Here is a 20,033-nt window from a genome sequence, read left to right on the forward strand (position 1 = left end):
AGGGCGTGGGGCAAGAGACAACGGCTCAGAATGTTCCAAAACTGACCAAAGGCATCAAGCCACAGACAAAAATGCTCCACGCTCCAAGCGGAATCTGGAGAAGAAAACTTGACCCAAGCACATTGGAGTAGAACCTGCTGGTCCCACAGGTGGGGCGCACGACTTGTGATCTCGGGGTTGTGAGATCGAGCCCCCCTCGGGCTCCGCGCTCAGCGGGGAGTCTGCTGGAGGCTCTCTCCCCCCAGCCCCACCCCTCCCTCCTTTCTCTCTAAAAAAACAGAGAGAGGGACATCATGAACGTGAATACATGGGGCGGCAGCAGCACGTGGGGCCGTCCGAGCGCTCAGGGCCGTCCCTCACCCGCGACAGGTACCTGCGGGACCCCAGGGCTGCACCAAGGGAGCAACGAAGAGGAGAGCCAAAACACAGCACTGGGGAAGAGGTGGGAAGCTACCACGATACCGATCCCTACGACCTGATCAGGAAAGGAGGTACAAAGGACAGGAGGAAAAAGCACAGAACAGGCGGGGCCAAGAGGAAGCAAGGAGTCCGATGGTCGATTTCGGTCACTACTGCACATGTACATAAGCCAAATATTCTGATTAAAACGTTAATACTGTCGGATTAGGGACCAAAATACCAATGATGGGCTGCTTAGAAGAGACACACCACCTAACGGAGCAAGACACAGGAAAGCTGAACATAAAAGTTTAGAAAACAACAAACTGAGCAAACACTAAGCAAAAAAAAAAAAACAAAAAAACTAATCCTTTGTGAGTAGCATCACTTTTTTTTTTTAAGATTTTATTTATTTATTTGACAGAGAGAGACACAGTGAGAGAAGGAACACAAGCAGGGGGAGTGGGAGAGGGAGAAGCAGGCTTCCCGCGGAGCAGGGAGCCCGATGCGGGGCTCCATCCTGGGACCCTGGGATCATGAGCTGAGCCGAAGGCAGATGCTTAACCGACTGAGCCACCCAGGCACCCCGAGAAGCATCACCGTTAAAGAAAGAGCATTTCATGAAGATTCACCAGAAAGATGGAAAAATCCTACATTTGCATGTGATAACATGGCTTCAACACGTATACAGCGAAAATGACGGTCCCCGATAGAGGACAAGCAGATAACCATGGAAAACCGTGATTATATACAGGACTGAGCAACACCGCGCACGAGGGACCCCGTGTCCGAGGGCTGCAGGATGTGCACACTGACCACTCACCCAACGCCAGCACGTGCTGGGCCGTATGAAGGCAAACAAACTTCAAAGGGTTGAACTCTTTCAGGCTACGGTCTCTGACCCAGGGAGCGGGGGGGACTGTATTAGAAATAACAAAATAAACCTGAAAATCCCCTTACGTTTGGAAATGAAGCAATCTACTTCTAAATAACCCATGGGTACAGTGAAGTCACCCTCGTTATTTTGGACTGAACAGGAACGACAAGACTACTTACTAACACTTGTAGATACAGCTAAAGCTTACGACAGACTACATACTAACACTTGTAAGTATTTAGCTAGAGCTTACGACTTACACCTCTGGTGAGACTCCAGCAGATCAGGAATGAACGTGCATTATCACGAGTCCTACAGAAAATTAGATGGGATGACGAACAGCTTTATGCCTATGAATTTGAAAATTTAGGTGAAACAGAGAAATTCCAAGAGAAACACAATTATCAAACCTGACACAAGAAGCTAAAGATCTGAGAAGTTCTACATCTATTAAAGAAAAACTTGCCTACCAAGAGAACCGTAGTGTTATTTAAAAAAGAAATAACATAAAGCCCATCTAAACAGTGCCTGAGAACACACAAGGATGAGATATATTCCCGGATTCATTTTCTAAATCCAGCATAATCTGGATAGCAAAATATGACAAGGACTGACAACAAAGGACAATTTTAAGCCAATCTCACTCATGAATATAGATGCAAAAATCCTGAACAAAATATTAGCACGTAGAATCTAGGAATCTAGTAGTATGTAAAAAGAATACTTGGCCCTTGCCAGGTCAGTTTAACATTCAAAAATATATATAATTCACCACAATAACAAAATAGCCAGAAAAATCACAGTATCATCTCACTCAATGCTGGAAAGACATCTGCTAAATTAACATCCAATCAGGATTTAAAAAGTTCATCCATTCGGGATAAAAACTAGGAACAGAAGGAAACTTCCCTTAATCTGATAAAGAAGATTAAAAACAAAACAAAATGGAAGCAACCATCATTCTCAACGGGGAAATGTTGAAGCTTTCTCTCCGAGATCAGGAATGACACAAAGATGCCTGCGATCACCACTTCTCGGAGGGTCCTAGACAGTGCAAGAAAGCAAGTAAAAGAAATGTGTAAGAACTGGAAAGGGAAAAATAAAACTGTCATTATTTGTAGACAACATAAGCGTGTTCATAGAAAATCTGAAAGAATCTTCAGCTAAACTGTTATAACCAATAAGTAATCTTAGTAAGATTTTATTTGTAAAAAACATAACTGGGTGCACCCGGCTGGCTCAGTCAGAGACCATGTGACTCGATCTTGGGGTTGAGTCTGAGCCCTGTGTTGGGCAGCGAGATTACTTAAAAAATAAAATCTTTAAAACAAAACAAAACATGACAATTGTATTTCTACATAATGGCATCAATCACAAAACAACCCTGGACTGCCTGGGTGGCTCAGTCAGTTAAGCGTCTGCCTTCGGCTCGGATCATGATCCCAGGGTCCTAGGATGGAGTCCTGGTCGGGCTCCCTGCTCGGCGTGGAGTCTGCTTCTCCCTCTCCCTCTTCCCCTCCTCCCCCCGAGGCTCTCTCTCCCTCACTCTCTCTCTCTCAGATAAATAAATAAAGTCTTAAAAAAAAAAAAAAAAAGAAAAAAGAAAACAATGCTGAAACCACCATTTAAATAGCATCCAAAAAATCAAATACCCCAAAATAAATCTAACAAAAGATGTACTGACCTCTACAGAGAAAACCATTAAAACACATTGTGAAAAGTTAAGAACTAAGTAAGTGGGTATACCCATGAACGAGAATATCAAATATTGTAAAGATCTCATTTCTCTCCCAAAGTGATCTACAGAATCAACAAAATCCCAGCAAGGGTGTGAGGGTGCATGAAACTGACAAGCGGGTTCTAAAGTTCTATCGAAACACAAAGGTTGGAACAACTATAGCGACCCTAAAGAGTAACAAAAATGAGAGCACTCACCACGCTGGAGAGCAGGACTTAGGAGAAGGCTGTAATGACTGAGACAATGGGACCTCAGCCGGAAGACGGGCACACGGACAGTGAGTTGACCGTGAACTTAGGAGCACCTGACCCGTGACAAGGCAGCACTTTAGAGCAGTGGAGAAAGGGCACTGGGTCACCTGGACAGCCATTGGGGAGAAAGATGAATCTTGTCGTCCCCACGTCACCCCCTACACAGTATCCGATTCCAAGAGGAACCGAGGCTAACCCCAAGAAAGACACCATCACTTTCCGCTCTCAGACCAAGGGAGGGAGGAGAGTGAAGTCAGGACCTTTGCTCACCCCCTCGAGGCCCCTCCACGTTGGTGGTCAGGAGGCCCCAGCAAATATGGGGAAGACCCCCCCACACAGCCACCCTCCCCCAGCCGAAGCAGCAGCTCGGGCCCATCTTGCCTCTAAAGACGGGGCGGTAGCAAGGGCCCGGCCATCACCACGCCAGGACACTTCCCTGGCCCGCAACTGTTTGCTGAACTCTGCCCACGTGTTGGTAAACTGCCCCCTCGTTAAGCTCTCAAACCACCCGGTTCTCGAGGGCCTTCTGTTTCCTGCTGGAATCTGACTACATCAGGCTTTACCCAGAAAAGCTGAATGCATGAGTTAGAGAGATCATACGCGACCACCCAGGATTTCCAGCCGTCGCCCACCATACAGAAAGACATGCCTGTGTCCACAAATGCCCAAAACTAGTTGAGTGGATAAAGTGGGTCAAGAAGCTTCCAGGGGACCAGTACGCTATAACGAGGAACGAAATAACTCAACCTTTTTAATTTCAGGGCCCTGTGACCCTCTTAGAAACCATTAAAGACTCCGAAAACATTTTGCTTTATACAACTATATATATAAACAAGTTTTTACAAATGCATATTCATTTTAAAATAACAACACAGGTTAACATAAATAACATTTCTCATAAAAAAATAACCGTTCGTTTTCTGAAACGAAAGCGAGAAGGGTGGTGCTGTTTTATATTTTTGCAAATCTTTTTTATTATCGGGATTAACAAAAATAGCTCAATTTTCGTATCTGTTTTCACATTCAATCTGTTGTGCTATGTTGTCTTGGTTGAAGCGTATGAAGAAAATTAGCCTTACACAGATATTTAGTTGGAAAAGCGGTTTAACTGCCTTTCCAAGCAATCGTGGATCTAACCTCCTCGATGCTACACCAAAACACGACAAGTGAGAATCTCTTAAAGATATGATGCGATGTGGCATCTGAAATCCTGCCGATGAACTCTCATACTGTTATATACATCAAAATCCACTGGCTTATCTTGCATGTGGAAAGAATCTTTTGCCCATGCGTGATTTTGTAACAATGTACACATCGTCTGGAAAACACTGGCTCAATGAATTATGCAAGTCTTCCAAATGATGACATTTCACTCTATGACATTAAAAAAAAAAAACAGTCATTAATGTCACCATCTCTCTCATCAGCAAGGGTTTCAAGTGTTGACAATGTTGTCACGTTCCCAGTGGTAAATATAAATTTCCCTAAATCCTAATTTTCTTTTTTTTTTTTAAGATTTTATTTATTTATTTGAGAAAGAGAGAGAGAGAGAGAGAGAGTAGGGGGGGGGGGGGGGGGTGCGGAGGGACAAGCAGACTCCCTGCTGAGCAGGGAGCCCGATGTGGGGCTTGATCCCAGGACCCTGAGATCATGACCTGAGCCGAAGGCAGACGCTTAGCCAACTGAGCCACCCAGGTGCCCCTCACACAGTATATTAAAAAGACATGTAATCTAGGGTTGACATTTCATAAAATCAATCATTTCTCCTGCTTTCTCAAGGACGTTCTCACGTGAAACGATTAAAACGACCACTAGTGCAGCCTGGGGTCACTGCCTCTTTTCACGGTAAGACACGTGTGGTTTTCCCCACCAGTACCCTTGTGCCATCAGTACCAACACCGACAGTGGGAAGGGCAAATCATGCCTTCAAATCATCATGAGAACAGTTAAAACCTCGTGGATCCCCTGGAAGAGTCTTAGGGAAACCCCGAGGGTCCACAGGCCACACTTTGAGAACTTCTGAATTATACCAACACAAAGCAATACAGACGAACCTTAAAAATGTAATGCTGAGCGAAAAAGCAGACACCAAGGTTATACAAGGTGAGATTCATTCATTCATATAAAAGTTCATAAACAGGAAAAAATAAACTACATTGGTCAGTGATGCATACTTAGTTGATAAATACACCGGGGGATTTTAAGATACTTCTCAGTAATTAATAGACCAAGCAGACAAAAATTAGCGAGGAAGATTTAAACAGAATTAAAAAGCTTACTCTGATGGCCACAGACAGAACCCCGTAACCAACAATAACAGAATTAATTAATGCTCTTTACACAGAGAACGCCCATCAAAACGGACAACACACTGCACCCAGCAAGTCTCAACAAAAACAAGTAATGATATTATGTGAACTATATTCTTTGAACGCAACACAATTCATTTAAAAATCAGGAATAAGGGGCTCCTGGGAAGCTCAGTCGGTTGAACATCTGACTCTTGGTTTTGGCTCAGGTCATGATCTCGGGGTCCTGGGATCAAGCCCAGTGTCAACTCCACACTCAGCGGGGAGTCTGCTTGTCCCTCTGCCTCTGCCCTTCCCTCTGCTCTCTCAGAAATAAGTAAAATCTTTCAAAAAATAGAAATAAAAATCAGTAGTAAAAAGGTAACTTAAAAAAACCCCACATTTAGAAATTTTTCAAGTATCCTTTTAAACGGTTCATAGGTTAAAGAAGAAATAACAGAAAACAGAAAATATGTAGGACCGAGTAATAAAAACACTACGCATCCAAATGTGTGAGGTGAGCTAAAATCGTATTAGAGGAGAGACATTTACAGTTTTCAAATGCTTTTATTAGGAAAAGAGGATGAAAATTAATGACCTGAGAAGTTGGGAAGCCGGGGAGAATCCATCCAAAAAAAATATAAGGAACTAACGAAAGTAAACCTGTTACCAAAGTAACTTATTTAAATGAACATACGTTAGAGCTCATCTCTAGAAATGTGTCCAAAGGTTCCCCCCACCCCCGCAAGGTACTATGGTGTCTACAACATGGGACCTTAACTTTCCACTTCACCTGACGGGTGAATCCCAACGCCCAGTACACATCCCTCCCGATCGTGGCTACCTGCAGCCCCACTCTCTTACTAGGATTCTTTATAGTCAAGTGTTCCAACTCCAGTCCTGGGTGGGAACCCTTCCTCCACCCCACTAACTGCACACACCACTGCCCCAAATTCCCAGCTCTGCTGGGACCTTAATGCTTCCAGAACTCAGACTGTCCTTCTGTAAAGAGTAAGGGGGGGGCCATGCTTTGAAGAGAACCTGAGACATCATTCGGGGTCCCCGAGTTCAGCTGGGAAAAAAAAAAAAAATCAAACAAACTCAATAAAAGACACTTGCAAAGTCTTAGAATCATCTCGAGGCATGGCTACAAATGAACTAAAGTGTCTTTTCTTCAATTCCCTCTCTTTTGCCTTCCCCTTTGTATTTCTCTTCTCTCTCCTCCTTGCAGGAACCCACAAGGTCCAAAATGGGGAGTCAAGGTAAAGAAGCTGGCAGAAAGGGTGCCTGGCTCCCTTCCACACTGCAGTTCCCCACAACCCTGGCAGAGTCCATTTCTAGCACCAGGCGGCACCCAAAACTCACCCCTGGCTCAACTCTGAGAGGTCAGCCGGTGATCAGACCCATCGTGCTCCCTCACTCCCACACATCCCACACTGCGGTCTCGGCTGGGTTCTCAAGGTTGCTCCCCTGTGATGTCCTTACTCGTGGCTTCTCCTCTCCAAACCCTTTCCTTTTCAAGCCACCTTCTCAACCCTGGTGCCTCTTACTCACTTTGCACCTGACCTCACAGGGAAAAACAAAAACGAGAGGCCATCAGGCTTGATCGTGCCTACACTAGCAAAGGTCACGGAAGAACTATCGAGTTCTCAGATCCTCCCCTGGCCAAAGATTCCAGCTCTAACTCTACCTTCTCCAAGAGCCCTTCACGGGCCCACTGCGGAGAGCCGTTCCCCTACTTACTCTATCCCATAGTCCGGCTTCATTGCCTTACAGATTGTGTCAGGAAGGCAGGGACCTGGCCTGTCCTGTTCATCACACTCTCCCAGCACCTAGAACATAGTAGGTGTTCCATAAATAGTCACTAACTACGCTAATTTCTATGGGGAAACTGGTTCTGATTTGCAGAAGTTCTGAATGATCGCGAGCCCCAACTGCACACCCCTTCATAAAATCCAACCGCTCTTTTCCAAATTCAGATCAGTACAACATCAACTCTTCTCTCTGCTTGTTTTCATTCTCCATCAAAGTCCTCTATGACCTCTTTTAAATTGCTGCTACCTGCGTGTACAATCCCTTCAAACCTATTTTGTCATTCTAGAGTTTTCCTGTATCTGGCTTGCATTTTTCCATTCTCCCTTGTCCCCTGGTATTTTCAATAATTTCTTCCACAAGGGCAGTGGCATCGCCAATGACAAGAACACACACGTCAACCACTACGCACAGGACAACCTCAGCCTCAATCCCGCTCTGAACGGTTTCCTCTGAAAAACCTCAGTGTCCATCTTTCCCACTTCCCCGCGCCCGGGGACCCCGATGCTCTTGCTCTTCGCTGAATCCTCGGCACCGGCTGCACGCCACACACCTGGACATCCGTGTGCCGTCTCTATCCTGCTATTCGTGCAACTCTTACCCCACACCCAGCTCCCCGGTCTTCCCGCCACGCGCTCTCCCCGTCGTATCATGCTCCAGCAAACCGCTACAGAAGTCTTCAACTACCACGTTCGTAAGTTTAATTGCACATCAGATTATGTAAAATTACATGTGAAGATGTAAAGTGGGGCAAGACTCAGTAAGCAAGACACAATCTCTCTATCTTTAAGACGAACAGTGATGTTAAACAGAGCGGGTGGGTAGTCCCCGATCTCACTGGACTCTGATGGTACATGTAATTTACACTAATTCCCGTGAGCATTCAGCAGGGTATACTCACATAGATCAGTCCTGAATAGTAGCGGTCCTTCAGGTTGTGTAAGACAGAAGCTTCGTTCAAGCAAGTCAATTCTGCCATATCCTCCACCTTGGAAAACTTGGGCGGGTTCATCTTCTGAATATCGTCTTTGTTGACCATCGCCTTCTTTCCGTTCTCTGCCAACTCCACCATAACCTCATCTCCCCTCTCCTCTTTTATACTTGCTGCCTCAAAACCATGACGCTCAGATGGAATCCACACTAGCTTTTTAGCCGTCCAATCGGCCTGGGTGGCAGGGTTGTAGATGACCGCCCTGTCCACAAAGAGGTACCTCTCTGGGTCTTCGAGTCCAGTTCTCTGGGCCATTGTAAACAGGAGGATCCACGAGCAATTGTCTCTAGGGGAGGAGGAGGAGGAGGGCAAGGTTAGATGTTTAAAAATATACAATGATGCGCAGATTTTTACTCTTGCCGGGAACTTAAGATAAAACCTCTGGTAAACAGAAAGCATAACCTTTAGTCGAGGAGCCGGGGTACTGACCGAGCGTCCAGGGTAAATTTCAAGGGTGACCACAAATTATGCCCCTGGTTGTCTAAAGACCGCGCAAGACGTGCCCTCAGTTACCAAGGGCTGAAAAACAAGCAGGGGAGAAAGGCAGGGATCCAGGTGGGACTAAAATTTTTCGCCCTCTTCTTCCCCTCTTGCACCCTCACCACAAATTAAACACAAGTTAAGGAGGCAAACGGTAAAGAGGACAAAGAAAACAAAGATGCATAATAGAAGGTCCAGGAGGGGGTGATGGAATCAGTGTGGCCAGGAGGATGTAGCTACGAAATGCATGGCCCGGGGCCCGGGGCCGGGGGACTAAAGCCTCAGGGCCTCCCGTTCTGCCTTCAGACAAGAGACTCAAAGTTCTTCCATACAAACACCCCCAACTCGGTCTCCCAGCTTCTCTGGGGCCCGTATGGTCTTAATGCGATCCGAAGATGCCACAGTGGACAAGCGTGACTTGGCTTCCCGGGACAGCTACTCAAGCATGCGACTGGAGCTGGAGGCCTCACCCCGCTCCCCGCAGCTGCTCCCGCCCCCCCGGCTGCTCCCCAGCTCCTCTCCAGCGGCGCCCCATCATTCATCACTCCACTACCCTGCTCTCTCGCCACGAGACAGACTCTGGTGTGCCCACGTGTGCCCCTGAAGGCCGTGGGGCCCAGGAGCAAACTCCATGTTCTAGAGACGGTCTGACCCGGGCAGAAGAATGAGAACCACTAACCTAGGCCCCGTGGAGAAAAGCACTGTTTCTGGGGTGTTCGCAATTCATGTGTCTCAAGACCTAACTGGTCTACTGAGAACTCACTTGCCATCAGCCATCGGCTACAGCCTCACACACACCACTCTCAATCTCCTCCTATACCCATGCAACTGACTTTCTGGATCCAAGGACAGCATTACAGTCCTCACTCACCTTCCCCAGGTGACTCATCACTCCTGCCTGACAATATCTTTTCGGCATCCAATACCATCATTAAACACTTTTGTTATCACCCCAAATTCCAGGTTATTACAAATCTCAGAAGCATGGTTTCCATGACCTCATGCAAGTCAATGCAAGAAGCCAAGGAGTAACTAGTTTTGCTCTCTCACATCTTCCCAGCTTTTGTCTCCCCCCCCCACCACCCCCAGAATGATGGGGATTCTTAGCAGGCAAAAGACAGAAGGCTGCAAGGCTAATCACAGAATAGACCAGGGGCGCCTGGCTGGCTCAGTCAGAAGGGCATGCGACTCTTGATCTCGGGATCATGAGTTCGAGCCCCACGTGGGGTATAGAGATTACTTAAAAAAAAAAATCTTTTAAAAAAATAAAGTAGTCCAAAGTTGTTACAAGGCTCTTAGCCTTGAGTCCGCAGACAAATTTCAAGCTCCATGAAGTCACTGAAATGGTATAAAAATGTATACTTCAGGGAGTATTTGTTATAATGTAATGCATTATAAACATACACGGCCGAGGGCAAGGTTCTCAAACTTTGGTGTGTGCATGGGCAGCACGTAGGGAGTTTACAGAAGCACAGACTGAAGCCCCATCCCCAGACTTTCCAATTCAGTAGAGTCTGGGGCAGAGCCTGGTAATTTGCATTCCTAACAAGTTCCCAGATGCAGCTGAGGCTGCTGGTCCTGGGACCACACTTTGAGAACCATCACTCCAAGGTCTCTGGTTGCCATGGTGAGCCAATGTCGTTAGCAGGTATGCTGGGATAGAAAAAAAAAAAGGTTGAAAACCAATGTTTTAGACTAATTCCTAACCTGATTTAAAGGATATGCTAATCTTTTTAAAATAACAGACTTGAATAAAACAAAAAAAATCACAAAACGAAGCCCAAAAAATCACCAAAGAGGTAACATTAAGACTTCTATAAATAAAAAGGCTAACATACTTTCTATTTCTATTAACTAAACTTGTATTTGCCATCTTAGGCATTCTCGTGGCGGGGGGAGGCGATTCAGAAAATATTCCCCGGGCACATGTACATTCTGAAGAATGGTTTCCAAACCCCATCATTACCTCTAGGGACTGGCTTTCATAAGACTATTAACACACTTTCTGTTTTTCCAAACTTACACTTTGCAAACTGCTCAGAAGAAGGGAGGCATGGCTCTGAGGTGGGAATCGTCCTAAATAAATCTGGACACGGACAAGAGGACATACATTCTGCCTTTACGACTGACGGCCTTTTAAAAGATAACAAAATATGGTAACAAGTTACTCTTGTCACTAACAGGAACTGAATATCTCATATGACATCTCGGAAGAGGTCTTGCTGCCAGTAGGCGTGCGCGCACACATTTCTTTAATTTTACATTGGGCATGTAATTATATGCTTAAATTTGGTGGATGGCTATAAATTAGAGTAGCTCAACAGGTCATTTCTGCAGCAGGCCTTTAAAAAAAAAAAGTAAATGATATATTTAAAAATTAGTTCACCAAATTGGTACATTTAAAATTTATCAGTATTTTTCCTACGTGAATAAATTCTTGTAATTTAAGGGAAAGAAACCAATAGGTCACAAAAACATAATTGCAAAATGCTCCGGGCTTTGTGGGGGGGAAATTACACATGCTCGTGTTTTTTTTTTTTTTTTTAAAGGAACAGATAAAAATAAATAAAATAAATAAATAAATATTAAAAAAAGGAACAAATAGTTATTGGGTCTTCACTGGGTAGTGAGATTACAAATTAATTTTACTTCTTACTTTTCCAGACCTTTCTACGACTAATCAGACACTGAGAGGGCAGTTTCCTGTTCCTGGCTATCTGGTGGGCACCTAGCAGGCTCCTGGGTCCTCATGGGGGGAGGGAGGGTCTCCACCTCCTGACTAAACCTCCCATGCGTGGTCCCTACCCCCACAGTGAGCCTCAACTTCTCCACAACCAAACACCTACCACTCCTTCCAATCCTGACCCAAATGCCACCCTCAGAGTTTTTCTTTTCAGGTCATTCTGGCAACTTAATCCTCCCCCTCCGAACATTTTCGACTGCTCTTCTGAGATTCTTCTTGCCCTCCCCTGCATGGTACCAGGGGGCTCAGCAGGTCGCAGGTATTCCAAGTGCTGTTTGGTTTGATAAGAGTTCGGGAGGCCAGTGAAAAGGTTTTGTTCAGTTTTAACTCTTCACGTGTGATCACCAGACATGTTGTATTTTTTCCATTCCATTGTGCATGTGGTACCTGATCTTGATAATTCTGGTATTTAACAGTGAACCACTCCCAAATGCCTCACTTCACGGCATGGGGGGGAATACCACAATTTTAAAAAAAGCAAATACTGTTCTGTATCGTTAATTATGGACAGGCGCTATTCTAAGCAGTTTACCTTTCTCAGCTCAGTCCTCACAACAGCCTGTGAGGCAGGTACTATTAATATCTCTATTTTACAGATGAGGAACCCAAGGTAGAGAGAAAGCCAATAACCAGCCCAAGGTCACGGAGCTCACCAGTAGCAGAGCTGGGGCTAACCCCAGAGTTCCCGCAGGAATGCATACCACAACAATGGCAGGTGGGGGGGGCGGATTTTGAAGGGCGAGGAGCGCACTCCTGGATGCCTCTCCACTAAATAAAAATCCTATCGATTACAATGTCATGAGTGGAGGCTCAGCATTGAACACACCAGCACAATCTGATGAGGGCTTTACATTTAATAGAAAAAAACACCTCTCTATTGGAAAAAAGGGAATAAAGAACAAGCTCTTTGCCGCAGACGGAGGAAAGATAATCTGAAGGTTTTTGGTGTCATTTGAAATGAGTGCCTAATTATAGCTAAGTCATTTATCTGTATATGAGGGAGCCCCTTACAGAGCCAGAGCCCCACCCCCTTCATTGGTTTTAGACACACACACACCCCTGGGGCTCTGTCCCCCCCACCCCCGTAGCCATTTTTTACTTCCAGCGAAATGCCACCCAGCAAACTTCTCAGCTGCCTCCCAGCACCTAGGATGGGTACAGTGAGGGGAAAACAAGGGAATTTTGTGAATATCTTGTGAATAACTAGCTAAACAAAAATGATGGCTAAGTTATCCAGGACAGCACCTCCCTCTGTAACAGAGCAACTACGACAGAATCGTCCCACTTGGCTTTATCATCACCACTGCGGTCACTTACATGACTGGGACGTGCAAACCTATTAATTTACCCAAATTCACCTCAGCCAAAAGAGCGCAAACACACACCAAACGCAAAACGGAACTACCACTCTATGGCCCACACCATCTCTCAGTGAACATCTTCAGGCTGGCTATAAAATCTTTCTAAAATGTGGACACAACGCTAGGAATTTCAATCCCTCCTATAGAATGAGAAAGTACCCATAACCCGCTGAAGCACTGGGTTCCCCCCCCCCCCATGCAACGTGCCCTTCAGAATTTCGTTCATCTGCTCTCCCATCCAGTCTGTCCTCTGTCTTCATTGTGATGATTTCCCTAAGGAGCCCAAATAAAAAGCCAGCCTCTGGGGTCACATCCCTTCGCTGTCAAAAGCTCACGCTATACATCGCACAATTACACCATATGCTGTCTCCAGATAAGGCCGGGGAACAACCGAATTTAAGATGCCGAGTCGAGAGATGCATCAAATAAAATGGCCACTTTTTCAGCATCCAAGACCAGACAGGGCATACTTCAACGCCAAAAGCATGGGACTACAAGAATACTTGGGTCAGGGCAGACCGAGGAAGGAAATAAAATAAATAGATTAAAGTTTTCCAGACTGAGAGACTATGGAGAATGATGAAGCCCGACTCAAGGAATCCTCACTTCCAGCGTTAAAAAAAAACAAAAACAAAATCTCGGCAAAGCCGAAGTATTACATTTAGTATATTATATTATTCAGCGAAAACAGCAGGCTTTGTTTCGTTGGCAGACTGGATCTACCCCGCCTGCTCTCCGTCTACCCCACCCCACCCCACCCCACCCCCTTGCATCCACCGCAGTGGGCTAGCAGGGAGCCGCAGAGGCCCGAAGACACAGATAACGGTCACAGGCAGAGGCCACGCCACCCCAGCCTCCCTCCCCAGGCCCCGGCGCCCAGGCCGGCCAGGCTGGGGGCCCTCCCGGGTCCCTGGGCCGCACCCGCGCACCGCGGGCCCACAAAGCGCCCGCCAACGCCACGACTCCGCGGCTCCCGCTTCGCCCCGACCCCATTCCAGTCCCATTTCACGGGATCAGGGTGTGACCCCAGCTGCAGAAGGCCAGCGAGGGAGTCCGCGGCGAGCCGTGCCCGGATCCCTTACACAATAAAGGGATCCCGAGGCGAGGGCTGACCCTCCCCCGCGCGGCCGCCCTGCCGCAGCGCGCCCCCGCCACATTTCCCGCCTCGCCCCCCACCCCGCCCGGGCCTCGCCGGGCGTCCGGCCCCGGTCCCCGGCGGCCCCCGCCCGCCCGCCCTCCCGCCCCCAGCTCCTCCGGAGCCCACCCTCCGCGCGCCGGCGGCCGGCTGAGACCCTCGCCCGCCGCGCGCTGCCCCGGCCGTGCGGAGGAGCCCCTGCCCTCGGGTATCCCCCACCCCACGGGGCCGGGAGCGTCGCCCGCCTTGGGAGCCTTGAGGAGCCCCGACCGCACCCGGGCTGCCCGGCCGGCCTAACCCGCCCGGGAACCCCCCAGGGGCCGGCCCTTCCTGTCCGGCGCCCCCCACCCACACCCGGGTCGCGCTTCCCAGCCCGCCCAGGGCTCCTTCCCGTCCCGGGAGCCCCGAGACCCCCACCAGGGCACTAGGCCTCCCCAACCCCCGCGCCCCACGGACCCCACACGCCGAGGACCAGGTCCCTGCATCCCTACCCCCCCATCTCCATCCCCAGCCCCCCAGGGGTCGTCCCCCAGCACACCCAGACCCCGATCCCTGCAGGGGTCTCAAGCTCCAAGACCCCATTCCCCACCCTTCCAGAGGTCTCTCCACCCACTGGGGTTGGTTATCTTTCCCCCTTCCCTCCCAGGGTCGGTCCCCAGACCAATCTCCGGCCCCGCAGTACAAGCCCTCCACCCAGAGCCCCCTCGGGCGTCCCCGTGCTCCCGCTTCGGCTCCGCTCCTGCCCTCCAGAGTCCCCCCCCGTCCCCCGCCTCCCAGCCCGGGACCCTTCCCTCCCCCACAGCCGTCCCCCCGCCAGCCGCCGCCGCGCTCGAACCCGGGCAGCCGCACCTCTCACCTTCAGCCGAAGATGGTGGCGCCGGCGCACGTCCCCAGCCGCGACCACAGATCCGGCCCCTCAGTCCCAAACCCACCGCTTCCTCCGCCGGGCTCCTTTAGCACTGCTGCTCGGGGCTGCCCCACCCACTCCCACCCTCATTGGGCCAGCTCCACGCCCGTCACCGCCGCCCCCAGACCCACTGGTCCGTTTGCGCGCCCATCTCCAAGGGAAGACGTTAGCAACCCGAACGAAGCTACCTTCCCGAGGTCCGCTCCCTCCACCCACCTGGAAGGACGCTCATTGGCTCCCGCTCCCCGCCCAGGCCGCCGGGGCCCCAACCTCATAGGCCGCCCCGCACGCCCGTCATGGATTCCGGGAGGTGCGGCCGGGGCAGTGGCGGGCGATTGGCTGGCGCCCGCGGAGATGGACAGCCGAGTCCGGCCGAGCGCCGGCGAGCCCGCGGGGCAGCGGCTGCGGAGCCCGCAGGGGCCTCGGCCGTGCGGCCGCTGCGGCAGGTGTGCCGCGGCGGGAGCCCCGCGCTGCGCCCGGACGCGCCTCGGCCGGCGTCGGGCCGCCGCGGCAGCCCACTCGGGCGCCTCGCCGCCCCCTCTCCCTGCCGCAGCCGGCGTGTCCCGCGGCGGCACCGGCTGCCACCGCCGAGTCGCGGGCCCCCCGGCGCTGCCTGCAGGGGCGGGGCCGGAGCGCGGTCCAGAGGCCTTACGTCACCCCCGGAGCGGCGGGGGGCGGGGGCCGCGGCTGTGCGGCTCACCTGCAGTGGGGAGGGGGCGGGGCTCGCTGCGGCTCTGCCCATGCGCACGGGCTCTGCCGGGGGGGGCCCGGCCGCGCTCCCGGGCCGCGGGTCTGACCCTGCCGAGGTCGGCGGAGCGCCGGCGCCGGACGCCCTCCTCCGTTGTTGCAGTTTTGGTGTTTGCGAGGGGAGGGGCCTCCCTACCCAGGCTCCTGGCTGAGCTGAGAACGAGAGGCGAACCCGCCTGGGAGGGAAGACTTGGGGAAGGGACTTCGTTGCCTCATTCATTCGTTCCTTCTTTCATTCATTCGTTCGTTCATCACACGGAGCTCCCTACGTGGAGGGGCCTGTGAGGAGGTTTTGCAGAGCTGTCGTAGCCCCTAGGGCCTATGAGCTCCTCGAAGGCCTTAGAAAAGGTTTGAGAACTGGGGGCGGGGGGGGGGGGGGGGCTAAAATAAGGAAAGGAAACTGGAAAAATTGAAGTTAAAAGATATTTAATGAAATATCTGCAGAATCTAGTCAACTGCAACAGGACTCTTACATAATTACCTATAAATATAATAAAGTTTAAGTCACAAGATCAAAATGAATTATTCTTAGGAAAACTGCACATCATCAAAAACGCTTTCAAAAATTTTTACTGCAAAATGCAATTATTTAAATGCGGGAATTGGGTGCGCTTTAGTGCGTGTGATATAAGTGGGTAAGCCTCGGAAACTTCCAGTGTGGTAAAAAGTGAATAAAGAAAAAAAAAACCACAAAAAAACACAAAACACAAAGCAGGAAATGATAAGGACGGGTTGGTGGAATTCAGAGAAGGCTCCAAGAGGCAGCTAGCTCAGTGCAGAGTCCTTCCTGGGGAAGTCGGAATCAGGTCCTGTGTCTGTGTCCTTTGTCCTAGGAGAGTGCATCTGGTCCCCCACCCCCACAAGCCCGCTGGGGTAAGCTGCCCCTTGTCCAGGTGTCTTGTGACTTGGCTCCATGAAGAGGTCTGCACTTCATGCGGTCTGCACATGGAGTACAAGTGAACTCTACAAAATACGGGAATGATACTCCTCTTCTGAATCTTTAAGTGTGTTCCGAGAGGACCAAAGACTCCCTCTGTAATCTAGCTCAGCTTTGTCAGCTGCTGGGCATTTCCCCGTGCGGTGTTCCATGCCTAGAGCATCCATCCACACACAGAGAGCCCTATTAGCCATCAACTCTGTGGTTTCTCACAATCGGAAAACAAACTCAGTGGATCATCAGAAGGAGAGGGCAGGAAACTCATCAGAATTAAATATCACAAAGATGTTAGTCTTAATGAGAAATCAATCATAAAGAGAATGTCCCCAATTTAGTCTAGTCCTGGTGACTCTCCCAACACCTGGGCCCGATGTTTTTAACAGCCTGCTGGAAATCTCCACCTGGGTGAAAGGCAAATTGCAAAGCAGTAAGCCTCGTATCTCTTTTCGTCCCATTTCCACCTCATCCCACCACCCAAACTCACCCTCTCCCCAACTTCCCTTTGTCTGTTAATGAAACCAGCCTTGAAACCCCTGATTCCTTCCTCTCCAATGGCTCCAATATCCCTTCCCTCTCTACCTCCCTCATCCAGCCAGCCAGGCTCCTCAGAGTCCAGTCTTACCACGTGGAGCTCTATCCCAGAATCTGCTGCCATTTGGATGAGGAAAACACAGGATTTTGAACCAGGGAGACCTGGATTTGAATCCATCTCCGCCATTACTAGGTGTTTAACCTTTGACCAATTCCTTAATGTCATCTTTAAAAAGGGGATATGAATGGGGACGCCTGGGTGGCTCAGTCGGTTAAGCATCTGCCTTCGGCTCAGGTCGTGATCCCAGGGTCCTGGGATCGAGTCCCGTATCGGGCTCCCTGCTCCGCAGAGAGCCTGCTCTTCTCCCTCTGCCTCTGTCTGTCTCTCTCTCTGTGTCTCTCATGAATAAACAAATTTTAAAAATCTTTAAAAAAAAAGGGGGATATGAATGGATACTTCAAAGACTCATTCAGTGGATATGTAGCAGGATGATGTGCTTGGCGGGGGGCGGGGGAAGAGGCATTATGAAATATAATAGATTGAAACTTGTTTCTTAGTCTACAAGTTCATTGCAAGTGAGAGAGACCTTTCCCCTCTTTCTCCATAGTAATTTTTGCTGGCAGTTTAGGCCGCTTTGCCCCCAAAAGAGAAAGTTCACAGACCATTGTTTTGCACAGTCTAGGTCATAAGTCCAAACCACTCAGGGTGGTTCCAGCACATGAACCTGTTTTGTTCTAAACTGTTTTGTTCCATCTGCACAGGGCTGATATGAAGCTTTTTTTTTTTTTTTAAGATTTCATTTATTTATTTGACAGAGACACAGTGAGAGAGGGAACACAAGCAGGGGGAGTGGGAGAGGGAGAAGCAGGCTTCCCGCTGAGCAGGGAGCCCGATGCGGGGCTCAATCCCAGGACCCTGGGATCATGACCTGAGCTGAAGGCAGACGCTTAACGACTGAGCCACCCAGGCGCCCCTGAAGCATTTTTTTTTTATTTGAATGAATTCCAACATTTACAAATCAAGAGCTATCCAACACCATTAGCCGGTAGGGAAACGCAAACCAAAATCATAATGAGATACCACTTCCCACCCACCAGAATGACTAGAATCAAAAAGACAGACAATAACAAATGTTGGTGAGGACACAGAGACATGGGAACCCTCAGTCATTTCTGAGGGGAATATTAAATCGTGCAGCCGCTCTGAGAAATCATCTGCCCCTTTCTTAAAAATGTTAAAGACAGGGGGTGCCTGAGTGGCTCAGTCATTTAAGCGTCAGACTCATGATTTCAGCTTAGATCTTTTTTTTTCTAAGATTTTATTTATTTATGGAGCAGGGAGCCTGATGCGGGGCTTGATGCGGGGCTCGATGCGGGGCTTGATCCGGGGCTCAATCCCAGGACCCTGGGATCATGACCTGAGCCGAAGGCAGATGCTTAACGACTGAGCCACCCAGGTGCCCCTCAGCTTAGATCTTGATCTCAGGGTCGTGAGTCCAAGCCCCGAGTTGGGCCCTGCACTGGGCATGGAACCTACTTAGGAAAAAAAAAAAAACGGAACACAATGTGGGTGAACCTCAAAAACATTACCCTCAGACACAGAGACCACATTTTGTATGATCCCATTTATGTGAAATATCTGTAAAGGGCAAAACTCTGGAGACAGAAAGCAGAAGAGTAGTTGCCCGGGGTGAGGGCCAGGGTGGGGAGAGGAGGGGCAGCACAGGGATTAACAGGAAATAGACATGAGGGATCCTACTGGGATGATGAAAATGTTCTAAAATTGATTCGCCATGATGGTTGCCCAATGATGGTAAACTTACTAAAAAAGCAATCACTGAATTTTATACAGTGAATGACATGATTTACAAAATACACCTTATTAAAGTGCTTTTTAAAAAATAGGAAAGAGGGGCGCCTGGGTGACTCGGTCGTTAAGCGTCTGCCTTCGGCTCAGGTCATGGTCCCGGGGTCCTGGGATCGAGCCCCGCATCGGGCTCCCTGCTCAACGGGAAGTCTGCTTCTCTCCCTCCCACTCCCCCTGCTTGTGTTCCCTCTCTCGCTGTGTCTCTCTCTGTCAAATAAATAAATAAAATCGTTAAAAAAAGAAAAAATAGGAAAGAAAGAGCTATCACATGAAAATCCAGATTGCTGGTTTCCCTTGAAAAATCGGAAGATCTGGAAATCCGACGACAGTCTGGAGCTGCCGCCCATTCTTGGACAAAGCCCGTGTCCCTAGTGGACCACAGCTGCCACTAGCCCCCCCACCCGCACCCCCGGTGGTCTCTCAGAGCCGACCTGCTTTATTCAGTGATGTTCTTTGCCTGGTCTTTTTAGGCCTGGTCTTATTTGAGGTTTTCAGTCCTTGTTATGCCTGCTGAAGAATTTCAAGCCAGATCACCCCAGAGAGATAGAAGGGTGGTATTTTTGAGTTGAAGAGCTGTTTCCCTGGGGCGCTGGCTGGCTCAGTTGGTGGAACACTCGACTCGATCTCAGGGTCCTGAGTTCAAGCCCCACATTGGGTATGGAGCCTACAAAAAAAAAAAAAGAAAAAAAGAACTGTTTCCCTGACGGTGGTGAAAGGAGTCAGAGGTTTAGTTTTGAGTGTCCATGAGAAGTACAGAGAGGGGTCCCCTTTCAACATGATTCCGGGGCGTGGGAGTACCTTGGGGCACAGACTATTATAGTGACCACCTCACAGCCCTCCTGGGGCAATAATGCCTGACCAAACTGGAGGATCAGTGCTCACCTGTGGACATCTTCAATCAACAGGAGTAATGGGAAAAACAGAGACTACAATGAGCTGAGAAAGAAAAAACCTTCTAGAATTTTCTTG

At 49.2% G+C, this 20,033-nt stretch overlaps 1 protein-coding gene across 10 annotated transcripts in view; it reads right to left on the bottom strand.

Moving 5' to 3' along the window:
* Positions 1-15,327, bottom strand: part of MYH10 (myosin heavy chain 10) — a 121,782-nt gene extending 106,455 nt beyond the window's left edge. For 5 of the 10 annotated variants that reach the window (XM_032432095.1, XM_032432094.1, XM_032432092.1 and 2 more), the window contains exons 1-2: positions 15,199-15,327; positions 8,267-8,642 (exon numbers count right to left, since the gene is read on the bottom strand). In XM_032432095.1, the coding sequence (XP_032287986.1) occupies positions 8,267-8,642; positions 15,199-15,257 (435 nt within the window). In that variant the 5' untranslated portion in view covers positions 15,258-15,327. Of the gene's footprint in view, positions 1-8,266; positions 8,643-14,931; positions 15,041-15,198 lie in introns of those variants that run through there. The other 5 variants (XM_032432101.1, XM_032432098.1, XM_032432097.1 and 2 more) reach the window with 2 other exon arrangements.
* Between the last annotated feature and the right edge of the window lie 4,706 nt (positions 15,328-20,033).

The sequence above is a fragment of the Phoca vitulina genome, unplaced genomic scaffold (assembly GCF_004348235.1).
Source record: "Phoca vitulina isolate PV1807 unplaced genomic scaffold, GSC_HSeal_1.0 scaffold47, whole genome shotgun sequence".
Lineage (NCBI taxonomy): Eukaryota > Metazoa > Chordata > Mammalia > Carnivora > Phocidae > Phoca > Phoca vitulina.